This window comes from Thunnus maccoyii, chromosome 2 (genome assembly GCF_910596095.1).
Source record: "Thunnus maccoyii chromosome 2, fThuMac1.1, whole genome shotgun sequence".
NCBI classification, from domain to species: domain Eukaryota; kingdom Metazoa; phylum Chordata; class Actinopteri; order Scombriformes; family Scombridae; genus Thunnus; species Thunnus maccoyii.
In genome coordinates this window covers 16249141-16267536 of record NC_056534.1, presented here as the reverse complement: position 1 = coordinate 16267536, position 18396 = coordinate 16249141, and the positions used below count along the sequence as shown (strand labels likewise).

Below are 18396 nucleotides of genomic sequence, written 5' to 3'. Positions count from 1 at the left end.
TGATATTTAATGGTGATTTCATTTTGTCTTTTTTATCACAGAAAAATCTATGACCAAGAGTAAGTACGCTGTAATGAAATCTTTACATGTTGCAAATACTGAATCCCATACCAGATTTACTGTACTTTCATATACTGTATAGGTTATAATTATTACATTGATAATATGCTTATTGTCACAGAGGGAAACCCAACTTGCTGGACATGGGTTCACTCCTCATCAAACCTGTCCAGAGGATCATGAAGTACCCGTTGCTGCTTAGTGAGCTGTGGCAGGCCACACCTGAAAACCACCCTGACTTTCGGCCACTGCAAGAGGCTTTCACTGCTGCCAAGATCATAAATGTTAACATCAACGAGTTCAAGAGACGCAAGGATATAGGTAAGGTTACAAACACTAGGACATACAAAACAATATTTTGTCATTTCTGTCTATTTATCAAGTGCAAATTATATTAGTTGCCCTGCTAAATCATCTCCTATCCTGTCCATTCCATATCTTTTCAAACATAATCCTTTCAATTTTGGTCTCATATTCCCGTCTACTCTCAGTTATGAAGTATAAGAGGCTGGAAGATGAAGGCACACTGAGGGGCAAACTACACAAATTCAACATCCACTCCATCCGAAAGAAAGGCGATAGGTTTGCTGGCTATCTCAAGATCCTCACTGGAGTTGAACCACAGGTAAAATAGAGTGAGAATTTACTTTTTTCTTTTTTTACAGTTGTAAAGAAAAACAAATTTCTGACCTAAAGTTGCATTATTCATTCAATTTGCTACTATTTGGGATGCTTAGTCGGTGGTATTTGAAAGTGTAGAAATTTGGAGTTTCATATTTTCTTTTTGTAGGTGAGAGATGAAATATTTGATAGAGAAGAGAAGCTGTTCAGGAGTCTGGAGAAAGCTGTGAGGCAGCTGGTCAAGAATGTCCAGTTTTACCTGCAGCACACTCAGGTAGGTCTTTGCGTGCAAGTGCATGTACCATGTGCATATTTAAATCACTTGAAATATCCTTGTGGTCTGAGGCTTTTTTTCTTGGTGTTTTTTTTCTGTAGGAGATGGTGTCTGTAGCTGTTCAGAAGGTCCAGGACATGGAGAACGTCATCAAGGAGCCAAACAAAAATGACACAAACGGATCATCGCACAGTAATGGCAATGACCCCTATAAGCACTTTGTAAGTATGGCCATTTTTGTACTTCACAATGAAAATGACAAAACATTGTGTTTCTATTGTTTTCGTATGCAGTTGCATCATCAGTTTAACTTAGGGTGCACTTTACTATTCAGCTTTCCCCTCTTCCCTTAACTCCCTGGATCATCTGTACTGGTGTCTGTCATTGCTTTTCTGTCCTGTTCCTTCATGACCTCCCATTCTCCCACTGTGACTCGTCTGCCACTTTATCCATAGCTAGATGTCTTTTGTCCATTATATTCATCCCCTTCTACTATGCCTCTAACCTTTCTAGTGGATCGTGCAGTATCCCTGCCACCTTCCCATTCCTGCCTCCTCTCTCTGCGAATTGCACAATTCTGAGATAACTGTGCCTTTGAATATGATTCTTTGTGTGGTAGTGCTTCGCTGCAGCAATTCGGCAGTCCCTCAATCCTAAATCTGTAATGAGTTTTACAAAGTAGGTGCAGACACAATTGCACCAGTCTGAAGAAAAGCAACAGACTTATTTTGTATGGAAGAACTCCATTGTGTCTGCCACAATCAAAACATGACAGCTGTAACTGATAGATGCTTTCAGGAAGCAGAACATTTTCACCAAACGAAGAGTTCTTTCTATTTTATGTATAGTACTACCCATTACATGCTCCTCACTATAATAGATAAGTCTGCTGAAGTTTTTCCGTAGCTGAACAACATCACCAACCTCCTGTTTGTCTGCAAGCAAATTAAGCTGTAGCAGCTCTGCTGTTCTTATGTTATCAAGGGTAATGTTAAGGCATACTTTACTAAAAACAAGAGATTTCATAGTTCAGACATTACAAAAAAATCATATAAAACACACAGAAGAACACATAAAGTACCTATTATGTATAGAATACATACCACAGAATACTAATACTGTATATCTCTATTCATCATTTGCCACCTCATTGTTTTCTTCTCCCAGAAAGACAGTATGGAGCGCTTGGTCCTCGCCCCCCTCTCCTCCCTACAGGGCATGTTCACAGCCCCACAGAAGCTCATTCAGAAACGTTATGACAAATTACTGGATTACTGTAGCCGCCTGGAGCGCTCTTCCTCTTTTTCGTCCTCATCTTCTGCATCCACCACTTCTTCCTCTACTTCACTGGTGTCAGAGGACCCGCCTGGCCCTGCCAGGAGGGACTATGAAGCTCTCAATGCCCTGCTAGTGGAGGAGTTGCAGAGGTTCAATATGGCCGCCTATACTATCCTAACCAACTGTGTGGTGTATCTAGTGGCCTTACTGAGAGAGCTGACGGATAAAATACTACTCCGTGCTCCATCCATACATCAGCTACCGGTGAGGATCCCTCACATGATTCACATTATTAGACATATTGCATTTTTTGTGTATTTAATATTTAATCTGAAATGTGTTACATTTGCTTTTGCAGGCTCCATTGTCAAACATCACTGAAGTGCAGAACAGCATCATGGATGAACTGAACAATCTGACTTTTGTCAAGGATAACGCACAGAAGTTAATGGAGCGAAAAGTCAGCTTTGAGAGACAACGAGACAAGAAAATTACGGTAAAAAAAGTGGCAGGGGAAATGATCTAGTATAATGTATAGTGTAAAGTGTAAGCATCTGGAAACAACTCAAAGTCTTTCAGGTTAAAACAAAAGTTCCACATATTCTTTTGAGTTTTCCACAATTTTTTGAAAAAATTCCAAGTCATAAATGAGGAGCTATAAGTCTCATCAAAGGCAGACACAGAGAACAGTTCCAGTCTGTGATTAACTAGGGTACTTGGCAACCCATAGCTCCACCAGGTACCAGTCCCTTGACACTTGTACAATATATCTCCTGATTGTGTGTGTAGAAGGTGCACACATATGCATACACATCTGTACATAGTGTTTGTGCTTGGACGTTTGAGTAAATCTATTTAATAGTCCCTCCTTCTTCGAATACTCTTGTGTACTGATAACCAACAGCAGGCCTACATGAGCCCACACACACCATACCCACTTCAAATATTTACACCAACATCCCTTTTTGTTGTGCTGTCCTCCAGATGCCAGAGGTACAGCATCAAACCGAGGAACAGCGTGCCTGGCTGCTGGCAGAATATCCACTGAACCGTCTGTATCAGCTGAAGAGGAAGTGTAATGGCTGCCAGGAGCAGGACCTCAGCCTGCTGGAGGGAGAGCTGGTGGCCCTGCTGGAGGACACAGACCCATTAGGCAGTAGCAGCCGCTGGCTGGTTCACACTGGAGGCAAGTGTGTGTATGTGTATGCATGCATAAGGACATAGACCCTTGGGGCAGAGGTAGCTCTTGGCGCATACTGTTAGTAAGACATACAAGGTGAATAAAGTTATCACACTAGATCATCTGCAGGTATGGTAGGTATAGCTTTCCTCTGTAAATAGACCTGCATTTATTAGATGACTGAGGCTGTGCAGACACACCAAACTTTACTTTCTGACACTGACAAGTCAGCACACAAGAATCAGTCCCAGGAGTTCCTGTGATGTCATGGTTGCTGGTACCTCTGTGCCTTCCTCTGGAGATGGTTGCCTCACAACAGGGCCAACTCCATAGCTTGTCTCCATCTTCCCTCTACATCTCGCTGAGGCACCTGCGATCCCAACGTCTTGTTTGGAACAAACCACTGCACGTTGTAAGCAGTGTTAGAGTACAAAGCCTCTCCCTCTGGGTATTCAGAAACAAGGATGGAGAGATGCCGTTTGTATGCCTCTCTGTACTCTGCAATAACAAGTTCTTTTTCATGAGGTCTAGAAAAAAAAGTGTGTACGTTTCTTGGTACGAAGTACATTCTTCACAGACTTGTCTTTTCCTCTGGGATTACAAGCTTTCCCAGGAAGTTGTTCATTCGTCTGTTGATATCAACACTATGAATATGTTTGCCTCATATTTACACACTCTTCAGGTGTCTCACTGCAACTGGATTTAAGATTGTGTAAGCAAATGCTGTAGCTCTAGCTTTCAGTCTTAATGTTTATCCTTTAGAAATTATGGCCATTTATTTTATTTTAAATTATTCTGTAATTACTTTACTGTTAGACTGTTAGATTTAAAGGTTTGGTTCACCCAAACTATGAAAAAACGAAACAAGTAATTTGCAGGTATGTATATAACTGTTAATAGTTAGAAAAACATTTTGGTGCAATTTGGTACAAATTAGAAAGAAAGAAAAGAAAATGGAAAAAAGTTGTGGATTATATGTTTTTAATTTGAAAAATTCATAGTAAATTGGATTCTTAACAATTCTTAAAAACATACTTTTTAGTGTATAGTTTTGTGTGTCAAGCGATCTATATTCACATATGAGGCTACAGCAAGTGAGCTATATAGAAGACTTACTTTCCTACTAATTTCCAGGACATTTTTTTCAACAATTTCCTAAAAGTAGCTTAGGCTCTGTAATTTGGTAGTATAAGAGAAATGTATAGATTTTTTTCAAGAAATAATCTGTAACACACAAAACTACACAAGGAAAATTGAGTATTTATGTCAGTTAAATATTTTTTTTGCAAAGTAAGAACTACATATGAATCCAAATATAATGAGTAGGTACCTACCTACTAAACCAATTTAACAATTTTTTCTGTTTTTTTCTTATAATTTGTAACAAACTGCACTACCCCTTCTGTGACATTTCCTAAAAATGAACCTTTACATACTGGCAAATTACACTGCAAATTTCCAGAAAATTAGTATAAAATTAAGGGACCTGCAAAACAAAGTGTTACCAAAAGAGAATAACATCCGTCCATTGCATTGGGGTGGAGGCAGCCATCTCAGAGATGGACATCTCAAAACCTGGACAAATTAAAAACAAAAACCATCCCCATGGCTAGATACTGAATTTTAGAATTTGGGTGTACCAACTTTAAAACTGACCAGACTTCAGGCATTCTGACAAACTGTCCTGTTGTGTCACTATTAGGTACACAGGGTTATGTCTACTCCACATTCCTGAAGCAGTACAACCCTCTGAGGGACTCGCAGCGGGCAGGCCAGATGGCCAAAGAGCAGCAACAGCAGCAGCCGCCTGCCATGGCGGATGAGGACTTCGATGACCTCAGCCTGTTTGTGTCAGGCAGTGGCAGCAGCAGCCTGCTCAGTTTCAGTCTTAACACCACCGACAGCAGCTCAACCCTTTCTGGACTGCAGGGGGAGCCGGAGAGCCCTGAAGACCAGGAGGACACACTGGACAAAGAGGCTCAGCAGGTGTGTATTGTGCCTTATATGTGATTCTTTTGTTTTCTTGCAACATATGGATGTCATTTTAAGGTACTGCATTGCTTAGCATTGGTGAGATAGGGTAAAAAAATCTGTATTGAAGAGGAACTGAAAAGAAGAGATTCTTCATCAGCTCAGTTTTGTTGACACTTTAAGAACACTCAGTCAAAAGGGCTAATGTCATTTGCAAAGTTTTGCAAAATCAACAGTTGCAGCAAGGCTACACACACACAAAGTGTGTGCACAGACAAACACATTATAAAACGAACAAACGAAGCACTATCATAATTTCAGAAGCGGCTCTCTTTAGGCCTCTGCAAATTACTGAAAAAATCAGTATGAGAAGTGAAAATCATTCTTTGGTTTAACAGCTAACATTTCAGACATATGCAACCTGTGACGAGCCAAAAAAGTTCATAACCACTGACATAAGGGATGGAACTGAGACACTACACACCTCATAATTAAAATAAAAATAATGGCTCAGCAAGCAATGTAACTTTAACAGGGATTTCAGAGGGCCATTAGTGTGTCCTCACAGAGGAGCATCCACCTTTATGATGGTTGTTACTATAGAGAGACAGTAAAACTGTAATGTGTATGTATATAAACAGGTTGAGCTGAAGTTCTGTTGCTGTGGAAGCACATTTGACAGTTTTACAGTATCTCAGCATTCATTGAAATTATATGGCTTGAATGATATTAAATGATGATGGTGCTGTCACTCTGGCTTCAACAAACACCTGGGCTTTGTCCTCCTTATAGTCATGTCTTCATCCACTATGACTACCTAATATCCCTCTGATCTTCATCATTACATGACACTTATTGGTGTCTTGTAATCAATAAAAATTGGGCCTGTAGTAACAGTTTGCCCATGCAGAACGTTAATAAACAGTGCCACCTTCTGGATTTACAGGAGAACACACTTTAGTGATGTCTGCAATTTAAGATTTGATATTTGTTATTTTTCTCCCCAAAATAGTAGTTTGTAATTGTCAGCTGCTCTTAAATGTACCTTTGTGCAGTTGAATGGTTTCCCAAAAAAAAATCAAAGTAAGCTGAACAAAGATATGGTCCATTTTTCAAACGGAAGATTTGTAGATTTGTTTAACCTCGGATGCCGTCTGATTTATGTCTCTTTCCACAGTTCTATGCTGTGTATGCATTTCAAGCCCGCTGTGACCAGGAGCTGACCTTGCAGGAGTACCAGCATGTCCGCATCCTCAAGTTTTGTGACCTGGGAGGTAATAAGGAGTGGTGGTTAGCTGAGGCAAATGGACAGAAGGGATATGTCCCTGCTAACTACCTTGGCAGGATGTCCTATGCATAAATAGAGCCCCTGTCTTTATGCATAGGATATCCAGAAACCAAACCATCCAGAAGACCAAATTAACATCAACCTGTAGCATTTTAAACAAACTTTAATACATCATTGAAACAGAATGTCCTGACTGTAAATCGTGTTGCATTTCTGCTTTGTGAAAGTGACAATTGCACTAGGCATCACTAGAACTTATCAGATGTTTCATACCAAAAGTGTTGATGTCAAATCTGCTTTGCCTTTAGAAGATCATAAGAGAGCTCACCAATGTGACTTGACCAATAATCTGTGATAAACACGGGTAATGGTAGGAAAATACTGGCCACTGTACTGAGCACTTTGTACTACAGTGTTGAGTTTATATTGACTATGATTTATTCATGAAGTAATTTTTATATGTGAACTGATTTATAGATGAAGTAAATGTTATATATGAAATGATTTATAGATGAAGTAAATGTTATATGTGAAATGATTTACAAATGAAGTATATGATATCTGAATGCAAAATAAAGAAATCTATAAATGTCTTTTATATTTTATCAATTATATGAATAAAGATGTCTTCTATGATAACTAATGTGATCTACTCTCCATGTGTCCCGCAGAATAGAATGACTCACACACTATATAGTCACTGCTACTGCCATCCAGTTTGAAAAGAAGTGGATATTTAATGACATTTGTTGATAAAAAGTGACTTCACTTTTTCACTGGTTACATTGGTTAGGACATAACGAGGCACACAGAGTCCAGCAGCATTTACACAAAGTAAGATTCAAGTATTTGAATGGATGGTGTTACTCCATGTACAGACTTGTAATACAAACATAATGCTCTGGAACTAAGTCCACACTGTTTAAGCTTTTATTTTCTACTCACTCACACCTCCTACTCCTCTTTGTTTCTTTCTACCTCCACTCATTTCTTAAGTTTCTTCTGTGCTGCTTTCTTCTTCACCAGTTGTAACCGTTTCATGGCGTTAAGTTGGGACTCTTGGGATGTTGGTGCTTTGTCCCCTGGTGGAGCCTTTGACCCATTTCCATTGTTGCCGTTACCTCCTCCATTATTGCTGGACCCTCCGTTTCCTCCTGCGCTTGCCTGGGAGCCACTCGGGGAGCCCGCCCCTGATGAAGAAGAACCTTTTCCTTGACTTTCACCACTTGATGACCGGTTCAGTGGCTGCTTACCCAGTGTCAGGGGTGGAGGAGGTTTCAGAGGCACCTGGCTAGAACCGTTTCCGTTGCCGCCGCCAGGCATCTTCACGCCCCCAAGTCCAGACTTTGCTCCCGCTAGCCCAGACAGCCCAACGGGTTTCTGTCCAGAGGGAGTGGTCAAGGTCTTGCTGCTCCCACTTGCTCCTGAGGAACCCAGTTTGGAGCTGGCAGGAAGTGAAGGACTTGTCTTGGCGCCGAATGCAGCCCAGCCTGTAAGACCACTGCCTGAGGAGGAGGAGTTGCTGCTGGGGGGATTGGCTGATGTTGTGGATGTCTACATGAAATGATATACAGTTACCACAATTACCACAGCGCAAAACCAATTGAACAGATTTTTACCATCTTTTCTAATTCTAATGTTTTGATTTTGATGCCGACTTCAACATCTTTTCACTTGAATACAAGTGTTTATAATTGTTTGATAAAGTCTATGCACTATCATCAGTGTGACTGTGTTGAAATGATCATTTTTAGACAGGCAATCCATAGTTTCTGCAATGCCCTTCTCAATGAGGTTGATGTTTGTAGGTATATGTGACATTTCAAGCGAGAGAAACCAGCAGAGCTCATATTTTGTAAATGAGTGTAGCTCATTTACTATTTAAGGCAAGATAAATAGTCCACCTTTAAATGCATATCATATCTGTGCAAGGTTCAGTGCATTTCCTCATCTAATTGGTATAATTTATCTGTGGTGTACCCCACCAACAGTCCGATTTGTCAACTACTACACTTTGTACAAATAAAATATGCATCAGTACAATTAGCTTGTCACCTAGTGTGCATACCACTAAACAGAAAAAAGAAGTTCAGAAATGCATGATAATGTAATCAGAAACACTGACGTGTGAAGGGTGACATTTTTCTTTTAAGCTATCCCTAAAGGAAAACACATTGTGAGAGGGCAACATATTTGATACATTACATACAGACAAGTTACCACCAGTTGATGTAGTTTTCTATTTATAATGTACTATAACAAAGTATTCTTTGGCTTACATATCAAATAAACATATCTTCAGATTACTGTGTAGTAAAACAAATACATATGTATCAAGATATGTCAATCAGTGAAAGTTATCTGCAAGCTAGATAATGCCTCAACTTGCCTACTTGGGCAATACTTGTGCTTAAAAAAGCATTCCCACTCTAGCTTGTATTAACATAATGAAATTGCTGGCTACAAGGCAAAATGTTTTCTGTCAAAATAACTTGGTGGTGAACTCCACTAAGTTAAAGTCCTCTGAAAAGTTTTAAATTCATTCCCTCTGGAGAAACTATAGTGTATTGGTAGACTATCCAAGCAGCAGAAGCCTTTTAGAGCGGTTTTGCACATTGACAGCAATTGCTCTTCTCTCACTTGCTATCAATAATAACTTAAAGATGCAGAATCCTAGTTTTTGCTTGATGTGAGGGTGAAAAAGGAACATAAATGATATACAACAAATGATTATAAATCAAAAAGGTTGGCAAAAATTTTGTTAACTATTCAGCAGTTTGACTTGTATACATACAGTCTTGCATGTTTTTACAGTCTAATCCACTGAGATAACTGTAATGAATTAACACATACCTTTACTTCTGTTCTTTTGAAGGCTTGGAAGGTGCTGGCTGTGTCGGGCTTAGTTTTAAACTCTGCCTTTTTCACTAGTGTATCTTTTACAACTGGTGCTGAAGATGCAGAGGCAGGGGACGGCTTCTGTGGAGGTTTCTGGGCCTTGTGGACAAACCAAAATAGTTAGTTTTAGACCATGGAAACAAAACCAGAACCTGTTAACAGCACTGACTAGTCATCTTATCAGTGATGATGTGCTCCAAATGAGCACAAAGTAGATACTGGAATATAATTAACATTCCTCACCATACGTTTCATTTGCCTGGTGCAGCGGGCGCAATACCACACGAGTCGTGGGTCATTAACTTCTTTGTCTGTCACTTGAGGCTTATGACAGTCCTGGTGGTACAGGTTATGGCACTCCTGGCACTCCACCAACTGGTTTCCCATGGTCACTGTCATTTGTCTTTGGTAATTAAAAAATAGGGCAGCAAAGTCAACATGTGAATAGAAAAACACACTGAGTTATCCTCCAAGCTTTCCATCCTAAAAGACTAAGCAGATTATAATATTAATAATTGGACAGAATACATACCGACATCCTAAAGGGCGTTAAATACATAGAAGTTACATTTACTTTATCTGCTAATAATTAACACGTACCTGCAAACTACACACGCCAGACCCATTTCCATGGCAAAGTCATCAGCGTTTGTCTCATCGTTGTCGTTTATGTTTGGCAGGAGGTCTTTGCTTGTCTGAACGGTGATTGGAGAGGAACGATTCTCCTGTTTCTCCAAACGTGGCTTTTTCGGAGGGTCTACCTCACCCATTTCAACCCTGACCTGTTTGTCATTAAGACAGCAAGAGGTTAGTTTGTACAACGCATGCTGGCATCAGTGCCATAAGCAACAGCATTGTCAGATTTTAGCCATCTTATACTGTCCTACATGAGTTATGCATGTGTTCTTCCTGCACTTTAAGCAAAACTCTTAACTCTAATTACCCCATCTTGCTGATCAATTGTGACCTGAACTGTATGAATCGGCTTAGTCTTTCTTGTGTAGCGCTGAAATATAGCACTGTAGGACTAAAAGAAACTTGAAAAGAAAAACACAAAAATATAGCATTTGTTTTTCAACTTTCTACACTGGAATTCTAAAACTAGAAATGTATATATTTAGTTTCACATGTGATTGTGACTTAACAACTTTCACAATTTATGCTACACTATTTTACAGAGCAACACATCGAACAGGCAGGTTGACAGGCAGACAAACTGGATTGGCACTTGACAAGCAAAATGCAAAGCAAATGCCAAGGTAAACTCATAACTACAAGAGTTGATTTACAAAGACAACAGTGTGTTAAAAGAGATACTGACTTTCTTTGTATGGTCCTAAATTCTGCTGGAACATGAGTCGAAATTTATTCTTATTTAAAAGATTCAAAACACAACCCTGTACCTTCTCAGAGGATCTCTTCTCTCCCTCCTTCCTGCTCTTCTCCGAGCTGGATTTGCTGCTGACACTGCTGCTGCTGCTGGAAGATGAGGAACTAGAGGAGGACTTGGAGTCTTGTTTACTTAAGCTGAGTTTTGATACAGACACCTTGGACACCTCTATATCCTGAAGATATGCAATGATAATATACAGTATTTAGCAATTAGTTCCATAGATTACAAATCAATGAAATTGAAGAAAATAAGAAACTATATTAACATAAAGACATGATGGAGTCCTTACTTTTTGTGATGAGCGATAAGATGAATCACTTCCTCTTGAAAGGGACTCATCTAGCAGAGCTTTGAGTTTCTCAGCTGAATCTTTACTCTTGGAGTGCAGGTAGCTCAGTCCCTTAAGGAAGATGGGATCCAACTCTAGACTGACAGGTCCAGCCATGACTTAAACTAGGAGTCAAAAAAATTATGTCAGGCTACAGTTACAACTTGCATGATCAAATACCACTGCTAAGGTCATCCCAAAACAAGATTGGCAAGTGACAGAATTCCTAAATATAAGAAAGTAAGGTAAATTTAGACTAAATAAAAGCTGCATTAGATATAAACATTGCATTGACATTTGACTTGAAAAAGGGAAACTCTTCATCGATTCCAAAGACAAAATGTCTTTTTAAGGACTTGTAATCTCTGCAGTCTGCTACAGTCAATACACTATAACACAATATTAACAAAGCATCGACACATTCAGCTATATTAGACTGGGCTGTTAAAATTAAATTTATGAACCGTTCTCCCTCCACATAAAACATGCAGGGAGATTAAAAATATATTTCTTAGTAACTTAACCGTCTCTTTGTTTTTCTTCAGTGCAATCTACCCCAGTTTGAGCCTCTTATGTATTCAGTGTTTTATGGACAAAGACATTTACACCGATGACCACAACCATTAAAAATAACCGCATAAGAAGCGCTATTACAAACTGAACTGAAATAGAAAGAAGAGAGGAGAAAACAGGCCACAGAAAAACCTCTAAGGGAAAGAACCGTTGCAATAGGTTGACTCAGACTGTTGTTCATAGTGTTGATTTTTCACTTACACCAATGTACCCTATTGTATGTTCACATCAACGTGCCCTGTAATGATCAATGTTTCCGTGCGAATTGTACATTATTCTCATAGGTAAGATGCGCTGAAGTAACCCACGCCTCTGGTTGAGTCTCATATACCATAATGCGTGTCCCCTTTCCGTCTTTCGGGTTTTATATAAAGAGATTCATGCGATAACACTGGATTGATTTGGTTCCTCTGTAACGTTATTATTCCGGACCAGAAACACGGAGCACTGTAGCAGCTTCACAATGGCTAAAGGTACCTTTCCTCCCCAGCTGTCCGTTATAAAACCAAGTTCGCAATTTATTATTCTCTCTTTGGTTACATTACCTCACACTTTCTGGTAAAATCTTGCCCTTTTACGCCGGTATTTTCGTTAACCGACGGTTGTAAACTTCCTACACAGGAGCGAACAGCCGGGGAAGCGTTTCCTCTCTCACTAACAGCTCTCGCAACCGTTAAATATGTCCGGAATCTACCTGCGCGGAACCTCGTATGAAAATGGTTTTTTATTGAGGTTTATTACATAAATTTACTGCGTATTTAATATTTTAAAATCCAACACGTATAATCGAAACATTCTTTAAATTGATTTAGCATTTTAAAATATATATTTCCGTTTTGATTTTTCCTGAAGTTTTTACAATGGACAGCTGATGGCGCTGTGTAGCTATCCTAGCTTTAGTAAAAGGAAAGAAGAAGCTGTGCTGCGTGTGCTAGGAAGCGTGTATCAAAACAACGTGGTTTTATCTTATTGAAATTGACGGTGTATACGTTCATATTTTAAAAAGCTGCTGTGAGTATGTTAATATCATTTTATGCGCCAGAATTAAAACGGTATTTTAGCTATCATGCCTTAGCTGTCATGCTTCAAAATGCACAAAACTGAGCAATTTATTGATGTTGTTTGGTCTGACTTTGAAAACATTGTCAAGCTAATTACGTGCTAACTCCCCCCTCTGTGTTTTCTCCACAGTATTATCCATAATGAAGCACACAGACGTACAGCAGCAGCAGCAAGCCTCCCTCTTTCTAGAAGTTTGTTCCCAAAATGAGGAGTTGCGTCTCCCGTTGCACACCTCTATTGTCCTGTTTCTCCTGTCCTACTCTGAGTGCAAGTCTTTCAAAGTTTTTCTGGTCTTCACCAAACCTGCCAGCTCTCAGTCACTGAGGAGTCAGCTACCAGAGTCTTTGCACGTGTGTGACGTCCAGCTGGAGGATCTGCCTCAGTTGGTGAGGGGCTGTCGTCTCCCTGCAGTTTTGGATGAGACTGGGAGGCTCTGCAGGGCAGGACTGGCTGTGGTCCTGAGACACATCATCAACAAGACCACTGAAGCTGACCCTTCCAGAAATGATGTGTTGGCACTGCTGGGCTTCAAGAAGACATGTCTGAAGGCCTGTGCTGAGGTTAGTGGCAAGCAGAGAAACAAATTACCAAAGTACCAAAAAGAAAAAGACTGAATGTGTCACAGCATCAGTCACATAGTGGGGCTTTCTGGCACAACTTCACCTACTTGTGGGATGCGTGGAAAAGGGAAAGCAGCTTTAAAGGGTAGAACTCCAGCAACACTTGGCAGCGTTAAAAACCACTATATTTTAAGACCTACCTTTGTGTTTTGGCATGTTGGCAGTTACTCAAAATCACAGTAACACTAATTTAACAGGTCCCATAGTTCCCTATAATGTCCTGAAAAGGAACTGATATGAAACTTTAAATTCACACAAAGCTCCCTGGGAAGGACTGTGTTATTTGGTACTAATTAAAGAAAAAAAACTAAAAAAACTGGGACAGTATCCAATTAGTACACTTTAGATTAATTAAATACAATTAAGTATTTATGCAAGTATAACCAAGTATTCTTGTGGGTGCACAGCAGGTCAGCTGAACATGCAAAAATGTGAACTTTGTTTACTGGCAAGAATACAACTGAACATTTAATGAAGATCAAAGTTTCGTATAATAAATGAATAATGAATCAATATTGATTAGGGTTTAAATGGAGCAGTTCTTCCTAGAAAAGTCAGCTGGAAATCAACATCAGCTTATAAACTCTGTACAGCTAATTCAACTCAAATAATTGTGCAAGAACCATAAACTGGAGTTATCAAAATTGCTTGTTCTTCTTCAGCCTTTTGTGGGTGTGTATTATTTTACTCTGTTTTCTCAGCTGATGAAATTTCAATGGTTGGCAAAAATTACTTTTACTCTATGTTTCTTTAATGATCACACAACACTAGCAGGGTTGGTGGAATTAGTTTTTCTTTCAGTATGTCAATTAGGCTCTGATAATAGTGTCAGCAGCATCATACATAGACAAACATCAATATATTAATGCACAACATCTAATTTCTTTTTCAATTTTGAGTGTCGTATTTGACCTCAGAGATCTCAAAAATCTTTTTAATCCTCTTCCCTCACTCTCAGGTGAGCAAGTGGACCAGACTGTGTGAAATTGGCATCCCGTCTGCTGTAGAAGAACACCTCCGAAATCCCACAAATCAATATCAGCAGCTGCCTCTCTCCATCCTCACCCTAGAGCGACGGCTAGCGGAGCCTGTCAAAGTCCACAATGATGACAAAATACGGAGACAGAAACTGCAAGAGCAGAGACAGAATGAAAAGAATGAGTCCCCTGAAGGTCAAGGGAACACAGACTCTGACACCCAGCCCGGTCAGTCACCTCAGGTCTGTGATGGACTCGAGCTCAGGGCGGCTCTGGCCAAGCTGTCTGTAGATTCAGTTCCAGCTTTGACCACCAGAGAGAACTCTGAGATCAGAAAAGTGAAAACCACAGATCTGCCTCCGCTGGAGCATGTGTTTGCTGAAGGGCTGTACTTCACACTGACTGATGTGGTCCTGCTGCCATGCATCTATCAGTACCTGGTAAGAGCCTTGGAGTTTATGATGTATGCTTGATGATCAAAGGGTTGTCAGTATTGTAAATGAACCCTTTTGGCTTAGGACCTCTTTATTATTATTGCCTGAAATTATTGCCTAATTTAGATTCATGAAGAAATATATAATACACATTTAGTTTTATTATCAATGCATATACCTCCTGTATAACCCTTTCTCTTCAATGCAGTGTCACATTATATGTTTTATCAAATTTATCGTAAGAAAAATTCAATTTTTTTTGTTCCTTGAACAATCAAGTGTATCCATGTAAGGTTTTGTCTCACAACATAAGCAATAGCGAACACATGACTTTGCTCTGATGTCTCCTCCTATAGATGGTGCCGTTCAGGCTACAGAACCCCCATTATGTATATTTACCGGCTTTTCAATGTATTTGTTATGATGACTTGTCAAATTGTGCATGACTTATGGTTTTGACACTCTGGTCAGGGTGAACAGACAGTACACCCAGCTCTTTTTAGATCCATCCAAGCAGAAACTTGAGTTAAGAAGACTCGCTGCATCAGACTTGGCACAGACTTTGCTCTCAAAGGTGGTCTAGAGCCACCTGGCAAAGAGTGATAACAGTGTATGGGAGGGTTTCTGTTCAAATGCAGCAGGTTGAAATGCATTTCAATTACTTTACTTTGGGACCATTTTTCTGTCTGCAACAGATCAAGAATGGGTGGGTTTATGGTGTTAAAACTCCTTAAAAACTCCTGCAAGACTTCAAAAGCTCTCACACATTTTCTGAATATTCATAATGACTGAATATTCTACACATTAAGTAGAAGCAGCAATTGAAGTAACTGCAGTTGAGACCAGAGAGTACCAAGGCTGTTAATTCAATAGTATATATTGGTAATTAATTATAGATTATTCATCAGGAACGCTGCTCTGTCAGTCTGTGAAGCGGGTCTCAACCTCCATTTCACCCTTCAGCCGTCTCCAACTATTCCTAGACTGTGGGAATGAACTGGAGTTCTCACAATGAGGCTCTTAGTAGTCAGCTGTGCTCCAGTGGTTTCCAGTTTCACACTCAGCCTAGCGTGTCTCCTCTTAACGGCCATCACTGTCCACGACACATGCAGCCACAACGGATGCTCCCCCCCCCCCCGCCGCCCACTTGTCGTACTGCGGACTGCCCCCTATCTCCCCCCCCCATGTCAGTGTCCCTTCTCTCTCCTTTCTGTCTTCCACACACAGTCACACACAGTGACACCGCTCCTCTGATCATGTCTCTGTTTGTGTCTTTACCCTTCCCACCTGCCAACGCTATTTGGTTTTTCTGGATGGCCCCTCATTGTGTGTCAGTCCACCAGTGTGACGAGTGAATTCTGGTGGAACCTGACATCTCGCTCTGTTGGAGATGACACATCTGATGAGTCACTTAATCAATATCTCCTTTTTTTTCTCTTCTCTTTCATCCTCTTATTGTCTTTTGATAGTGTTCCCTTCAAGCCCACGCTGCGAGCACTCTTCACCAACTGCCCCACCTGCTGCGTTGGTACAGCCGTGTACAGGAGGTACCTGGGGTCCTTCGGGCAGCCAAAGACTGTGGGATGACTCTTTGCATCCTTGAAGCTCCCTCGCCCAGCCTCCAAGGGCCGTCAGCAGAGGCCAACCCAACTAGCCAACTGGAGCAGGAACAACAGGAGATGACCACACAGCCGCCCTTTGTTGGTGGCCCCAGGCCTACAATGACTAAACTTAAAGTAAATAACAACTTTTCACTTATTTCTCATCATGCTTTACCTCTCTGTGCTCTTCAGACATTTGCTTCAACATGCACATATCCTGACTGTTCCAATGCCCCTTCACAGCACAGATAGAGGCTTTGGTTTGGAGGCTCCAACTGGTTGTTAACTATTATCCCTGTAATTTCATGCCTCCATTTTCTGCTGATTGTGCCTTCAACAGTGTAGCTCTAAGTTAATGTTTTGGCTTCTGACAGATTTTCTTAATTGTAGAATTTTTCGTCTTTCTGCCAGTGCTTAATGTGTTTTCAGTCACAGAATTAGCATTTTAAGTGGGCTATTTAAAGGTTTTAGGATGCTTCTGTGTATACGTGTTTTTCTCTGTACAGAGGTTGCTTGTATGGTAGTATATTTATCAGTCAAGACAAACTTACAAAAAAATGACCTTTCATAACAGAATATGTTTATAAGCCCTCAGTGCATTATAAAACGCACACTTCACTATTCTCAGTAGATCCTGTTGCCACATACAATAGTGCCAACAATGCAAATTCAGCATATCCCCATTTCAGGTGCAATAAAATCGATGAATCCAATCCAAAAGAAAACAAAGTTTTTTTTATAGCCAGACTTTGTAGTTTATGGTGATAGCTGAAAATCTTAGTGTAATGAGACAATACAGCACACAATACTAGCATAATGTGTCCACACTCATAAAATGCAGTCCCCTCAGGAAACATTGCCAGTACACACACACACACACACACAAAGTCACACACATTTATAGCTGTCTTTGCTCCATAGCTCACCAAATATTACTCCTGTAACATTTCTTCAGACTTGCTTTTCCAGTAGGAGATAAGCAAGTCCAGCTGTTCAAAAGGCAACAGTCTCCACAGCCCTGACTAACCTCTCACCACTGAGTTTTCAGACTGTTCTCTTGGCCTTGTTGCTCTGCTCTCTCAGCAAAGATATTTCTGTGATTTCCTGCTGGCTAAGTGTCTATAACAACGTGATATTAAGTGACAGGAAGAGAAGAAAGCTAGAAAGCAGTAAAAGGCAGAGGGGTGAGGGCTGAGGGAGGTGGGTGGGATATGTCTTATACATGCCTTGTTGCCGGATGAAATTTAGTGAGGCACAGATGTGCACAAATGACAGTTTTCATGGCAGATTGAAATCAGACATTAACAGCGAGAGGAATGTGTGCACACACACAGACACACACACAATGGCCACCATTCTTTCTTCCCAGAGTGATTACAAGGATGGCTGCGTGTCGCCACCATCATGTCTGCAGTGCAGCTGTTCTGTTGTTGTGGCCAAGGTTCTTGTGTGTGTGTGTGAGAGAGAGAGTGTGTGTGCGCGCACGTGCATACATCCTCATATATGACTGTGTGTGTCCCAAGGCGAGTACGTACATGGAGACAGAGAGATCTGCCGTCTGACATAGTGACACTCGATCCTTCACTGCTGCTAATCAGAGGCACCGGGCTCCTCTCGCTACACTATACATAATAAACTCATAAACTCTGCCTCTTTCTCACTTCAGTTAACACATACTGATACATGCCCGTCAAGCTGCCTGTGCAATGAGCTGTAGAGGAAAAACCCCTGATCCAAAGTGTAAACAAAAGGGTAGTTCCAACGCTAAAATTCAAGACCCAGGACTGCAACCTTTTTTCTATCACTCCCTAATTGATTGGCAGTTTTAGTAATTCAAG

At 40.5% G+C, this 18396-nt stretch overlaps 4 protein-coding genes across 4 annotated transcripts in view; 3 read left to right on the top strand and 1 right to left on the bottom strand.

Moving 5' to 3' along the window:
• The first annotated feature begins 9 nt into the window (after positions 1-9).
• Positions 10-3477, top strand: LOC121884881 (rho guanine nucleotide exchange factor 38-like). Its single transcript, XM_042393972.1, has 8 exons — positions 10-59; positions 182-381; positions 552-685; positions 851-955; positions 1057-1176; positions 2123-2497; positions 2592-2729; positions 3218-3477. The coding sequence occupies exons 1-8, from the start codon at positions 10-12 to the stop codon at positions 3455-3457; spliced, it is 1362 nt and encodes a 453-aa protein (XP_042249906.1). The 3' UTR covers positions 3458-3477.
• A 237-nt stretch (positions 3478-3714) lies between these two features.
• Positions 3715-7296, top strand: LOC121884872 (rho guanine nucleotide exchange factor 38-like). The gene is made up of 3 exons (XM_042393950.1): positions 3715-3825; positions 5073-5399; positions 6562-7296. Exons 1-3 carry the CDS (start codon positions 3715-3717, stop codon positions 6742-6744), a joined length of 621 nt encoding a protein of 206 aa, XP_042249884.1. The 3' UTR covers positions 6745-7296.
• Positions 7297-7386: 90 nt separating this feature from the next.
• On the bottom strand, positions 7387-12539 carry ints12 (integrator complex subunit 12). Its single transcript, XM_042425956.1, has 7 exons — positions 12410-12539; positions 11253-11416; positions 10974-11135; positions 10171-10352; positions 9814-9973; positions 9526-9669; positions 7387-8226 (listed from the first exon to the last, which is right to left on the bottom strand). The coding sequence occupies exons 2-7, from the start codon at positions 11406-11408 to the stop codon at positions 7657-7659; spliced, it is 1374 nt and encodes a 457-aa protein (XP_042281890.1). The 5' UTR covers positions 11409-11416; positions 12410-12539; the 3' UTR covers positions 7387-7656.
• A 211-nt stretch (positions 12540-12750) lies between these two features.
• gstcd (glutathione S-transferase, C-terminal domain containing) overlaps positions 12751-18396 on the top strand; it is a 47385-nt gene continuing 41739 nt past the window's right edge. The window contains exons 1-4 of the mRNA XM_042425945.1: positions 12751-12875; positions 13056-13486; positions 14505-14963; positions 16427-16693. Of these exons, the coding sequence (XP_042281879.1) occupies positions 13067-13486; positions 14505-14963; positions 16427-16693 (1146 nt within the window). The 5' untranslated portion in view covers positions 12751-12875; positions 13056-13066. The remainder of the gene's footprint in view (positions 12876-13055; positions 13487-14504; positions 14964-16426; positions 16694-18396) is intronic.